General features: G+C 43.0%; 1 protein-coding gene across 1 annotated transcript in view; it reads right to left on the bottom strand.

Annotated features, from left to right (window-relative positions):
* Positions 1 to 12,060, bottom strand: part of csmd2 (CUB and Sushi multiple domains 2) — a 153,093-nt gene that overhangs the window by 45,448 nt on the left and 95,585 nt on the right. The window contains exons 27-36 of the mRNA XM_058046312.2: positions 11,021 to 11,223; positions 10,673 to 10,864; positions 9,826 to 9,964; positions 9,552 to 9,739; positions 7,508 to 7,702; positions 6,928 to 7,044; positions 5,990 to 6,103; positions 2,565 to 2,660; positions 2,032 to 2,235; positions 1,463 to 1,587 (exon numbers count right to left, since the gene is read on the bottom strand). Of these exons, the coding sequence (XP_057902295.2) occupies positions 1,463 to 1,587; positions 2,032 to 2,235; positions 2,565 to 2,660; positions 5,990 to 6,103; positions 6,928 to 7,044; positions 7,508 to 7,702; positions 9,552 to 9,739; positions 9,826 to 9,964; positions 10,673 to 10,864; positions 11,021 to 11,223 (1,573 nt within the window). The remainder of the gene's footprint in view (positions 1 to 1,462; positions 1,588 to 2,031; positions 2,236 to 2,564; positions 2,661 to 5,989; positions 6,104 to 6,927; positions 7,045 to 7,507; positions 7,703 to 9,551; positions 9,740 to 9,825; positions 9,965 to 10,672; positions 10,865 to 11,020; positions 11,224 to 12,060) is intronic.

Raw genomic sequence — 12,060 nt, forward strand, 5'->3', positions numbered from 1 at the left:
AGACTCTTGCGTCAGCCACTGTGTACAACTGCAAAGTAGTCTTTGTGTGTCTCTTCTAGCTGATAAAAAAGGAACAATAGTGAGAAAGAATACGTGAAGTAGGACAATGACCCTGGAATACAAGAGATGAGAGGATTACATTACCCAGCGTGGACTCGGAATGGCAAACCCCCTAAAATTGGCACTTCACCTTTACCGAACACAATGTCAGTGAGGAAAATGTGTGCGTGTGCATACAGCGGTGTCCAAAAATGCACCTTCCTCTTCTTTGTCTATTCCTCTCCATGAAGCCTACACTGGTTGTGTGTAGTACAGCACGTTAAGGGCTTTGTGTCATATTTCTGACCCATAAAGATAGCCAGCTGTGGTGGAGAGAACTAATAGCTAAGGGACAGCACAGAGGTCATTAGGCACAGCAGCTAAAATGGACGCCAAGAAACTTTCCATCAGGCGGGACCCCGGGGGGACTAAGCGACGAACTCCTGCAAAGAGGACTATGCGACGAGAAATGCAAATACACATTTAGCACAGGTGCAGAGCTTATGAACTATCCTCTCCTTTCCATAAATAAGTAATTGGAATACTTTCTTACACTGCAGGTGCTCTGTTAATTAGTGCTTGGTCAGCTAATTACATCCTTCCATTTGGTCATTTGTCAGGCTGCCATATGCTGATAGTAATCACAAACTGTTCTTAACTTAAATGGCCATTAAATCATCATCATCAACAAATCATCAGGTAACCCTACATTTGTGTGCATAAAGAGAACCGAATTTCTCCCAAAATTCTCAGAAATGTAGGTCAGCATATTATATCAGCTTGGTGTTATAGGTGGCAACGCAAATTAGTATAATATCTAATAATACATCTCATTAGAAAAAACAAATACAAAAATGCATTAATGCATCTCTACTGAACAAAAGCAGCATACTGTTTTTATCTTATGTCGGGGCCAGCAAGCGAGAGGCCTGGCGGGCACACAGCTCAGGTCCAGATCGTCTCTGTGCATCAGTGACACAGACTGCCGGGGTCACATGGCTGTTGTCTACATTTTCCAATATATTGGAATGTATACTGTACTCTGGCCTATACTGTTGTCCAATGCTTTGCCTTATTGTCCGCTTTAAGGCGGTGTGCCTTATGTGTGCACTGAATTCCAATATCTGTAAAAAAAAAATGTTGTTGTGCTAGTTTGGTAAGCACTCCGCTTGATTGACAGACCATTTCCCCCTGACACAGGGACATCATATGTACACTGGCAGCAATAAACCAATCACAAAACACGGCGTAATACGTACAGGATGTACATTTAACGTCCGCCACGCCTTAGAGGCTTCAAAGGAAAATACGGTATGTGTTTGTGGTGTACTTTTGACAGAAAATAGACTGCAGGTTAAAGTCCTTTTGAGAAATACGATTGTGATTGATGAACCTCATCTCCAGACACAGACGTAACACAAACCTGGATTCCCGATCCCTCTGGAACGGTAATCTTCCAGACACAGTTGAGGCTGTTGAGGTAAGGTTCTGGAAACCCAGGTGATAAAATGGTCCCAGTACGATGGGTGAGATTAGCTCCACATGGAACTGGGGAAAGAGCAGCATATTAATGAGAAGTAGATCAAACATGCGCATGTCCTTTTATATTTGTACTTATGTAATGTTAAAATATGTCATGTTATGAGTTGCTGAACTAATCATCACTTTATTTCACTAGTATTACAACACTGTTTTTCCCAGATTGTTCTGCGCAGTTCGCATATGGCCAGAGCATCTGTTACAGCTGCCAGTGTGTGAGAGAGAGAGAGATGCTGCGATGTTGCTTCCCGGTACATGTGGACATCTCAATGTGTGAGGTGTACTTGTGACCTGCCACCTGTGTTGCTGCATGGCTGAATATTGGTGTTTTTCCACAGGCGATACCTGGCAGCGCACATCTGTGGCAGGTTAACATGGAGGCTCGCACGGACGGAATGAAGAAAGAAATATGAAAACATGTGTATGTGTGTGCTTCTTGCAGGAGTATCCTACCTATGCAGCTGGGGATGGAGCTGTTCCACTGTGCCAGTGCATTGGGTACTGTCAGACATTCAATGGCACTCGATCCCTCGAGCACATAACCTGGGCTGCACTCAAAGCGAATCACGGCGCCAACAGCAAAACTGTTGCCCATTCGGCGTCCATTCCGGGGCTCTGGGACTGAGCTGCATTGGGTGGCACTGGTCCGTGGCACAGCTGTGTAAGAGGAGTGTTGCTTTGTGTTATTTCCAAGAAAACATACAGTATCGCAGTATCACTCAAAATTTGCCATTACCACCAGTTGAGCAGTAGAGATAATATGCGTTAGTTTAAGTATGCTAAAGGGTGTTACAGCAACATTGTTTTGGAGCAGTCCCTACAGGATTTTGTGCTTGCATAATAGATAGATGCTAATGTTGAAAAACAGCGCAGTGTCATTTTCCACTAATATTTGCAGCAAGGTACTGTTGGCTCCCTTGTAATAAGATATTGTATAAACAGAAAATGTGTGTATGGAGCCGTCTGTATGATACACACTCACTCACCTTGGTAGACCAGGTGGAATCCCCTCGAGCTGGATTGACCTTTCGAGGTGAAGCGTATCAGGATTTGGTTGGTTGTCGCTAACGGCAATGATTCGCCTGTGTCGGAGTGAGAGAGAAACAATTTGCAATGTTGTAATGTAAGTGCCGTGTGTTCATACTGTATCTGCACGGGTGCAGCACTCATCTCTCTCCTGGTTTCACTTGGCTGAGTGTGAAATACAAAATGTAGTTCACGCTCAGGTTTGTCTCCAATGCCGTGCAAAGCGCTAGACTTTATTTAAAGCACATTGCACGAATTCAGGAGGGATTCGAGAGGCAACTGAATCGTGATTCAATTGCTGGGCCATTTGTCTAAAATCTAAGCTGGTGCAGAGATGTGCTTTGTCTTTAAATCTAGTATACTGTGGAAACATTTTTAAAGCCTTTTTAGAACATTTAAAATCTATAAAAATATCATTTCATTGTTGTTGATGAAAATCACTTCAGTAACTAACTTACAATCATGCTTTAATGCATGAGAACATCCCCACGATGCCCGGTGGGATACATTTGGGCATCTGTATGCCGATTTCTGTTCCGTCCTTGACTTGCAGAGAGTGTCTCAGCGGAAGATCTCATTACGCCCTGTCTGCTTGCTGTCACACTGTAGTGAGGATGCAGACATGTTTAACCTCCTGAGGAAACATCGCAGTGTGTCTGCGGAACCTGTTTTTTTTTTTTTGCTTATGTCTTTAAAATATCTGTCCCTGCAGATATTGCATCATAAGGTTGCCACTCCAGTGACACTTCTACAGAAGTGTCAAAATCATGACGACTGTGGTGCCAGCGCCCGAACCCCCATAGGGCATGCTGAGTAGTTAATTGCAGGAAGCCCTAGCGGGGTACTGTCATGGTGACAGCGGGTTTCATAATTTGCTGTGCAGGGAACACGTTCACCTTAGCAGATCAGACATGTGTCAGGATGTAGCTTATCAAGCCACTGGTCAGCTTCCAGCGGCAAACCAGGTCACCCTTTCATAGCTACTCTGCCGCTGGTTTGAAAGATAGGCAGCGGTGCTTTGGGGGTAAACCAATAGCCAAAAGGAGTTGTTGATGTGGACTGGTTTTGATTCAGCAGTTATGAGAAGCAAATTTGGGGATTAATGTTCCAGCTGTTAAGGAATAAACAGGTTTCATGGAAAAGGTGCCAGAAAAGGACTTCCCAATGCTCTATCAGGGGTTCTAAACTGAAAACTGAAAGGATGCCAGAGCAACTCTCCTAAAAGTAAGAGACTTTTTCCTTAACATTTTGACTTTATTTCTGCTGTTTTTTTTCAACAATTCACACATTATTTTTTACTTTATTATATTGTATTTTTTCTTTCCTGTACTTTTCCAAGCCTTCCAAACCTTTCATCTACTAAAATGGTATATTTCCTCATAATATTACGACGTAATCCTCGTAAAATAACACCTTTTTCTTGTAATATTTTGACTTTATCCTTGTAGAAGAACTGCTGAATTTACAATTTTTACAGTTGTTTGTGAAAATGGCACCATCATACCCATCAATGATTTAATTAACCATTCAGGGAAGACATGAGGACCAATCTTAAATATAATGTAATGTGTCATCTTATCAAAAATGATGTGTGCTGTATACACTTCCAGCTCCCATTTGTAAGCTAACTAATTAGGCTCAGCATAGTTGCACTGAGCATGCATACACACAGCACACATTCACATGATGATGCATTCTCATGCGCTCTTCAGGGTAACCACCTTTGCAGGCTCTCTTCCTTTGCCAGACTGTGTCAGCTCTGCTTGGCTGTGCCTGCTTAGTGAGCGGCGCGAGTCTGCCGCCCAGGAGTCCCCAGTTAATATAGCGTCTTGTTTATTGAGCCGTAAAGTGGATGTTTTTTTTCAGGCTGTACTGGACACAAACCAAAGTAAACCTTTTTTGTTTTTGTCAAGTCACAAGCTGGACCTAGGTGCGGCCGTTGGCACCATCTTGGAGGGTAGTTACATTAAGGATGAGAGCTAAGACACTTTGAAATATTAAAACGTGGGTTCTGCACATTGTCGTCCTTTGTCTTACTATTATTGATGTACACTGAAAATATAGACATGGCTATATAAATGCCAGCATTTACTCATTTCTATCCGCCACTGGCATAGATCGTAAGTACAAAATTGAAAATGTGAAGATTTGACCAAAGTAATTTGTAGAGTAAGAACATGAAAGTGACAGAGAGGATTGTAACTTTTAAAATAGCTCAGATGCCGATAATGCAATATAGCACTTCCATTGAAACAGTGACAGGTGGCAAGTAAATATTGTGCATCCCTGTTTGTCTTTGACAAAATCCCAGCTGGCATCTCTGCCTTGGGCTGTGTTTAGAGAATTCCAAGCGATTAGCAAAATTGGAGGTAGATTGGAGGGGAAATAATGTACAATTGATGTGCATTGGAAGGTGTGTAGTGGAATTGATTCCCTTTATAATTCAGCAGACCATCAAAATGACTTCCGTGTTGTTCTCTGCATTTGATATTCACTTAGAGTACAGTGGAATCTTGGTTAACATCATTAATCCGTTGCAGAAGGTCCGACCCAAACCGAACATCCTCTAAATTGTCTGTAAATCAATTTACATGATTAAAATATTATTAAGTAATGATTAAATCATTATTAGTCAATTCAATCATGTTTGGGTTCATTTTGCAGCAGTGATAAATAAGAGGAGCAGAGGAGGCATTTGGTGTAACTTTGTTAGTTTGCAAAAAACTACGCTCAGCCACTGATGACATCATAGACCGGTGACGAAAATTACTTCCAGTTCTTGTTTCCAACGTAAACCGAAAAACACGCAACAAAAGGCCATACTACTGTACTATCATTTTTAAGTGTGTCAATTTTCTCATGTTATGTGCCTGCTTTCCATATGACAAATACATTTGTCTCCGTTTTGCATTGTGGAAATATCCGTTGCATATCAATCTAACCGCATGTACACGTGTGTTCACGTCAAACTAATACAGGTGTATGTGCAGTGCAATCTCAACCCTGTCTGATGATTTGTTATGCCTGCGACGAGTAAGTTGATGCTGTCGCCTCCGCAATGTGTTACAGCTCAATGGAGCCCACCTGCTGCCCGCCTCTGTCAGCAATATGTCGCTGCATATCTCGTAAAAAGGTACACAGCTGAAACATTTTATTCAGTCCTCAGTCATGTCAAAAATAATGCAGAGGACATCAAACAGTCAATGAATCTGGGAATTTATCCTCGCTGTTACTGGATATTAAAGTAAGGCTAAAGTCATGTTTGCCTTCCCGTAATTCCATATAAATATATTCGATTTGTCACCCTTTAAAAGCAAGAAGCATGCATGCAGTGTATGTGTGTGTGTGTGTGTGTGTGTGTGTGTGTGTGCGCGCACAGACGTACCTGTGTGTGCTCCGGACAGGGAACTAAGAACACGGGAGGATTGTGTGGGTCCATCAAACACCTCCACAACGTCGTTTAGAGCTGTCTGGAAGAATGCGAACTGGCTGAACACCACTACAAAACATCAACAGGTGGAGTTTGTCAGCACTTTGTGAAATGTGGTTAAAGTCATTCACAGTATGTGACGTATGGGAGTGAGAGAGACTGTTTCAGTCATAAAAGACCTTGTCTGTCTGAAGCAAGGTGGGTGATGTCACCAGTTATGGAAACACAGATGTGACAAGGGGGGTACTGTCTGGGCTTGATGGCTTGTCATTCGATTAAAGTTTTTTTTTTTTTTTTTTTTTGCAATGACAGTCAGTCTATTATATATCTATGTGCTGTCTCTGCAACTGCCGGAACATACAATGTTTAACCTTTCAGATCTAATCTGCGTCTGCTTTACAAGAGAAAAAATGATGAGCATTTATTGTAGGAGACTTGGAGCAGAGCGGTGAAGAGGGCTGGAGGATGGCGTTCTCCATTAGTTGCAGGATCTCGGCTTCAAAGTTACAAGTGCATGACTCAGCAGCTACCATTTACAGAGCTTCTATCAGAGAAGATAGACCTGGGGCACTGATGGAAAAATAGCCTAAAGCAACATACAGTAGATCATCACCAGCTGCAGACATTTGTGGTAAGTCATTCAGTAGATTCCCCTTGTGACTGACAGAGGGAGCTGGATTCTGTGCACTTTATTTTTGGTCATGATCATGATCTTTTAGCATAATTAATTAACACTGATGTGATAATGCATATATTTTTCCTTATATTTTCTGGATTGACTGGCAAAGTCACAAAAATGAAACGGTCAATTGCGATGGATGGGTCGTCAACCCCCACTCTGTGGGGTCGTCTTACCATTTCAAGGGGACAACAATGAACATTCCTTGGCTTACCATAATCCTTTGGAACCGCCACAGAGTATAGGCAGGTTCTTGCATTGCTGTAGTTGCCAGGGTAAGCAGGGGATAGGACCACTCCTTCCAAACCTGAGTACTGCCCACCGCACGGCGCTGGAAAGACAACCAGAGGAATTAGACAAGATGAATGAGAGGACCAACAGGAGCACATGACGAGCAAAGAGAAAAAAGAAGATTCCCGGCTTGTAATGTTTGATTCCTTTTCTCTCCAACCCTTTTCTATCCCATCTCCTCTGTTCCATCACTCCTAAATTACTTTTCTTGTCTGATTGGGCTCTGGGTGGGAGATGTCACTGGTGTTTGCCACAGTGAAATTGCAATGTTTTTCAAGTGTCCCTTTGGGTTTAGCAGGGTAAAAGACGGATGAGGGCACCTCCGCCATTTGAAGATGTGAAAACATGAAATTATGCGTGATGCCATGTCAGTGATCTTTATCTGGGGATTAAAGATACACCCTTCAGTAAAAAGTAAAACAAAGAAAGCGCTATTGAGATAAATCTAAAAGCAACGGTGTGTTTTGTGTTCCTAGCAACTGTCTCCAGATGTCAGTGTTTACCAGTGCAGATGGGTTTGGGCCTGTTCCAGCTTGGCTTGCCATCTGCCCCCATGATGCATGTGAGGGTTTGTTCTCCCTCTAGTGTGTAGCCGCTGTCGCAGTGGTAGGTGACAGTGGAGCCCAGCTTGAGTTCCGTGCCCACCCGCGTCCCATTGCGCACCAGACCAGGCTCGAAGCAAGACTCCCTGGGGTTCTCTGTGTGAAAAAGAGGGTAAAACAGTGGAAAACGAACCATGTTTCACACATGTTGGCAATGAATGAAAGGGGTTTTACATCTGCAATACAAAGTCAATTCAATCTCGCCATCTTCATATTTTCTGTAGCTTCTTGCATTGTGCTTCATGCTGTCTTTTCATCTGTGGCTGCTTGAGGTATATAGCTTTGGAGATAGACAGGCAGCTCATTGAGAATGGCATTGGCCGGGCCCAAGGTCTGCTGACTGCACACAACTGCTTCCCTCTCACAACAACTTTGCTGTGCAGTCGAGTGGAGAAGACAGTGCACGTACACATGCTTTCCTTCTTGCATACAAACACACAACCACACATCAGTCACTCCTCGGGTCGGTGCAAGAAAGACTCAATCAACCGTCACATTGTTCTTTGGTGGTAAAAGAGTCTCACTCAAACGCAGCTTACCACCATATCTTATGTGCACCAAACCAAATCATACCCGAGGCCTGGCATAGGTTGCCTGCACCCTAGCAAGGGTTCTGCTCTACCATCCGCCATTTAGACAGAAACCTCCGCCTTGTGTTGTCCATTATCCCTGTCTTCCTCATTAAAATCCATTTCTAGGTCATTTTGAAATATGTGCTGCAGTAGATATCATGTCTTTTTAATCAGGATGCCCGGAATTCATCCCTTCCTGTGATACCACTCCTATTAAGCCAGTAAACATGGTCATGGTAATTATCTAAAACGAAGGGAGGGAAACCAATAGAGAATGTGTAACAATCGATGGATGGCTTAGGAACAGGAACAAAAAGAAAAAAAAATGTTTGTTAAATAAATAACCTGGTTTTCGGCGGCCAAATCTGGTTCTTGGGACAACTTTTAGGGAAGTTTTGTTTCGACGATGCCTAGTGATGCTTTTCTGAGTTGGTGTTGGAATTGCACTGTTGAGGTGTTCAGGTAAAAAAAAAAACTTGAAGGAGTTTACGTGATCTAAGGTGTTGTGGAAATGAGTCTAAAAGGGGATGAAGATGCTTGTGTCTGTTCACGTTGGTTATTCAAATGTCCACGGAATGTTTTTGCATACATATTTCCCAAGACAGCACCATCAGACACTGCCAGATACATGGAAACAGAAAGATTGCTTGGTAAACAGATTGACAGCACCTCAGGCAGATTGTGTAATACAATTTTCAATGGCAGGCTAACCAAACACTTGCTGTGTCTATTTGTCAACTTGCTCACCAAGCCAACCCAAACCCGCAACTTTCCTTTTGTGCCATGTTTGTTCAAAACCAGGGTGCTAATTCATATCTTATCTGCTTATGGTTTACTACTGTGGAGAATTGAAAGTGGGGGAACTAGAGCCACATACTGGGTCCATCTGCCCGAGCAGATTGGCAGTGCATTATCACACATTGTATCAGATGCTGTAAATATCACTGGGGACGAGTTCAGGGGTAGGCCTGTCAGAACAGGACAGCCCAATTCAATCCATGGATGTGCAATTTGCAAATGCATTGCAGTGCTAGGACAAAAAAAAAAAACAACAACTGAAAACCAGCCAAGAAACCGTTCCTAATGCATTAGACACGTATTGTTTTCAACAGCAAAACATTGACAACTTTTTCATCTTCCAAAATATTTACTGTGTTCGTCCAAGGACTGACGTGACAGCAAATGTGCTCTCTCCTGCAAAAAAAAAAAAGCTAAGCACTACGGCACTCGCCTTTTTGTTGTCTCAATCCATGGAGTTATTCATCCTCTAATGGTAAGCGCTGATCAATAATTCCTTCCAAGCATACTGATCCCGCTCTCCCCAGACTAGTCCAAACAGGAAGTTAGAAGAAAATGTACAAAAAAGTGCAAACCTGTGTACTGAAGCACAAATCCGTTGCTGCTAAGGGAGGCATCACTGCGGAAGGCCAGAAAGAGAGTGTTGGAGCTGCTCTCAATTCTATCGGGTACATCTGCGCCGTAAAAGCTTCCGAGCAAGGGGCTGAGGGAGTCTGGTCCGTCATAGATATGCAGGAAGTCATAACTGGGCTCCAAGCTGAATCTGGTCAAAGGAGAGATCAGACAGGACTTTAGTGATGATTATGGTTGGCAACAGAATACAAACCAGATGCAAAGTCAGAATTTTACTGGTTGAAGCTGAGGGCGATGACATAGTCTTCTGTGACGGTAACGGTCCAATCACACTCTCTCCCATGTGGGTATGGTTCAGGGTAATCCGGAGAAAGGATCAGCCCATTGGGACCGCTCAGGTTGCCTCCACATGGAGCTTCGATAAAGCAGGATAAGTGTCACTATTATTTCAGAAATTATCATTATCATATCCCATGAATCCACAAATATGGTGGATTCCAGCTCACACATACTGTACATAATATGAATGTGATAGAAGAAACTTCAAAGGATCTCGATATTAAACCTTTTTTTTGAGTAACCGTGAAGTCAACTTTAGCCGTAAGAGAACTGTCCCACTAAACCTCTCACACAATTGTGTCAAAACAAATTATGTAAATTGCTAATTAACAAAAGCTTTCCTTTTCATGAACTCCAGGATTTTGTTAAAAGGTCCCCATTATGCAGAACATACTTTTTAATTATGTAACAGCACTCTACAAGATCTTATTTATGAGGACCAAATGTGAAAATGTATTTGATAGAAGTGGCAGTCCTTTTACGTTCCAGGTTCTCATGACCTCTGACCCGCCCCTCGCTATACGGGCCTGCCCCATGTATGCACACACCACTTCATGGAGGAAAACCTTTGTCACAAAACAGGCTTCCCTACACGTTAAAAATAAACTATCTATCAGGAGACCAATTCCTTTGCAGGGCCCTTTAAAGGATCCGCTTTGTCTAACCTTTTCAAGTCAGTCAAGTTACAAAGGCTGAACAGAATCTTGTATTAGTGCTGTTCTGATTATAGCCCTTTTGTCATTATGAGGCATAGTTCTCTTTGCACGCTGTGCCTGAAGAGTACCTGTGCAAGTGGGAGGGTCCGGCTGCCAGAAGTAGCGACCGTTGATCTCAGTGCAGGTGATCTTGTTGGCCCCCTGCAGGACATAGCCCGGGTCACACCGGAAAACCACATGGTCCCCTGGTTCCCTGCTGTCACCGCCGCGTGTCCCATTAGTCGGCATGCCGGGGTCATTGCACGAGGTAGCGGTAGAGACTGGAGGGGCGGGGGAAGTACAAAGACACCACACTGAGATGAAAGCATTGTTGGCATAAATCATCGTTAACCTGAGTTTTTTCTCCCTCTCTCTGTTATGAAGCAAAAGCATCCAAAACGGTCCCTTTTTTTTAATCATCATGTCACCATACTCACCAGAGAACTGCAGTGCAAAGCCCTGCTTGCTGGTGAAGAAGTCAGTGGTGAACTGCAGGCTGATGGTGTTGAAGGTGCTGTGGGCATCCGGCGGCAACGCAGAGCCGCTCAATTCCCTCAGCAACACTCCTCCATCTTGGGGACCATCCCAGATGCGAAGCACGTCATGGATCTCTTCAGTGTGGAAAACCAGGAAATGCAGACTAAGAGTGTAGAAGACACATTTAAGACAACGTTAGAGGTGATTCAGCTCAGCTTAACTCATTCGCTACCAAAGATATATATATATATATTTTTTCAGTCCGACCGCTCACTCCCAAAGATGTATTACACATCTTTTAGGTGAGGTGATGATGCAACTCCATCCTTGTTTAGACATTTAGGCAAAACATATATGGCTATATTTGTGTCAAAATCACTCAAAATGATCAAAAATGTCCGGTACCAAGAGAGACACGTTTTGAAAAAAAGGTGGGACTGAATGTGTTAATATTCAGCCCAAGCAAACCACAAACCGTATGTTTTATGTTCAAAGGAACGGTGCTTTTAGATGAATCAATAGACCAAAAGCAGTGTATTTAAAATAAGACCACACCAAAGGCCCCCAAAACAGACAAGGGCTTAGGAATCAAGATGAGAGACAAACAGCATTTTAAATATAATGACAGTCACCAGATGCGGAGCATTCGATGGGTGTTTCACAGTGTCAGTCAAGCCGCTCCTTCAGCCCAAGTGTTTAATTGTCAGCCACTACATCACAAAGATGTTGCTGTCATAATATGTACTCTTCATTTTTGCCAAAGTCAGCCATCATCCAGCTGGATGTTAAAAGTGTGCTAGATATGAATGAGTGTGTGTGTGTGTGTGAGAGAGAGAGTGTGAAAGTAGGCCAGTCTCAATGTGGTGGGTTGTTATTCCTTGCAGTCTTGAGTATGTGTAAGAAGATATTTTGTACGAGTTGGTAGTCAATATTTAGTGTTCACACCTGCGGAAGGAAAAGTCTCTTTTTAAAAAAAAATATATACCGTATGACACTCTTG

Source organism: Doryrhamphus excisus, linkage group LG7 (assembly GCF_037039965.1).
Source record: "Doryrhamphus excisus strain RoL-2023G ecotype Guam linkage group LG7, RoL_Dexc_Guam_v1.1, whole genome shotgun sequence".
Classification (NCBI taxonomy): domain Eukaryota; kingdom Metazoa; phylum Chordata; class Actinopteri; order Syngnathiformes; family Syngnathidae; genus Doryrhamphus; species Doryrhamphus excisus.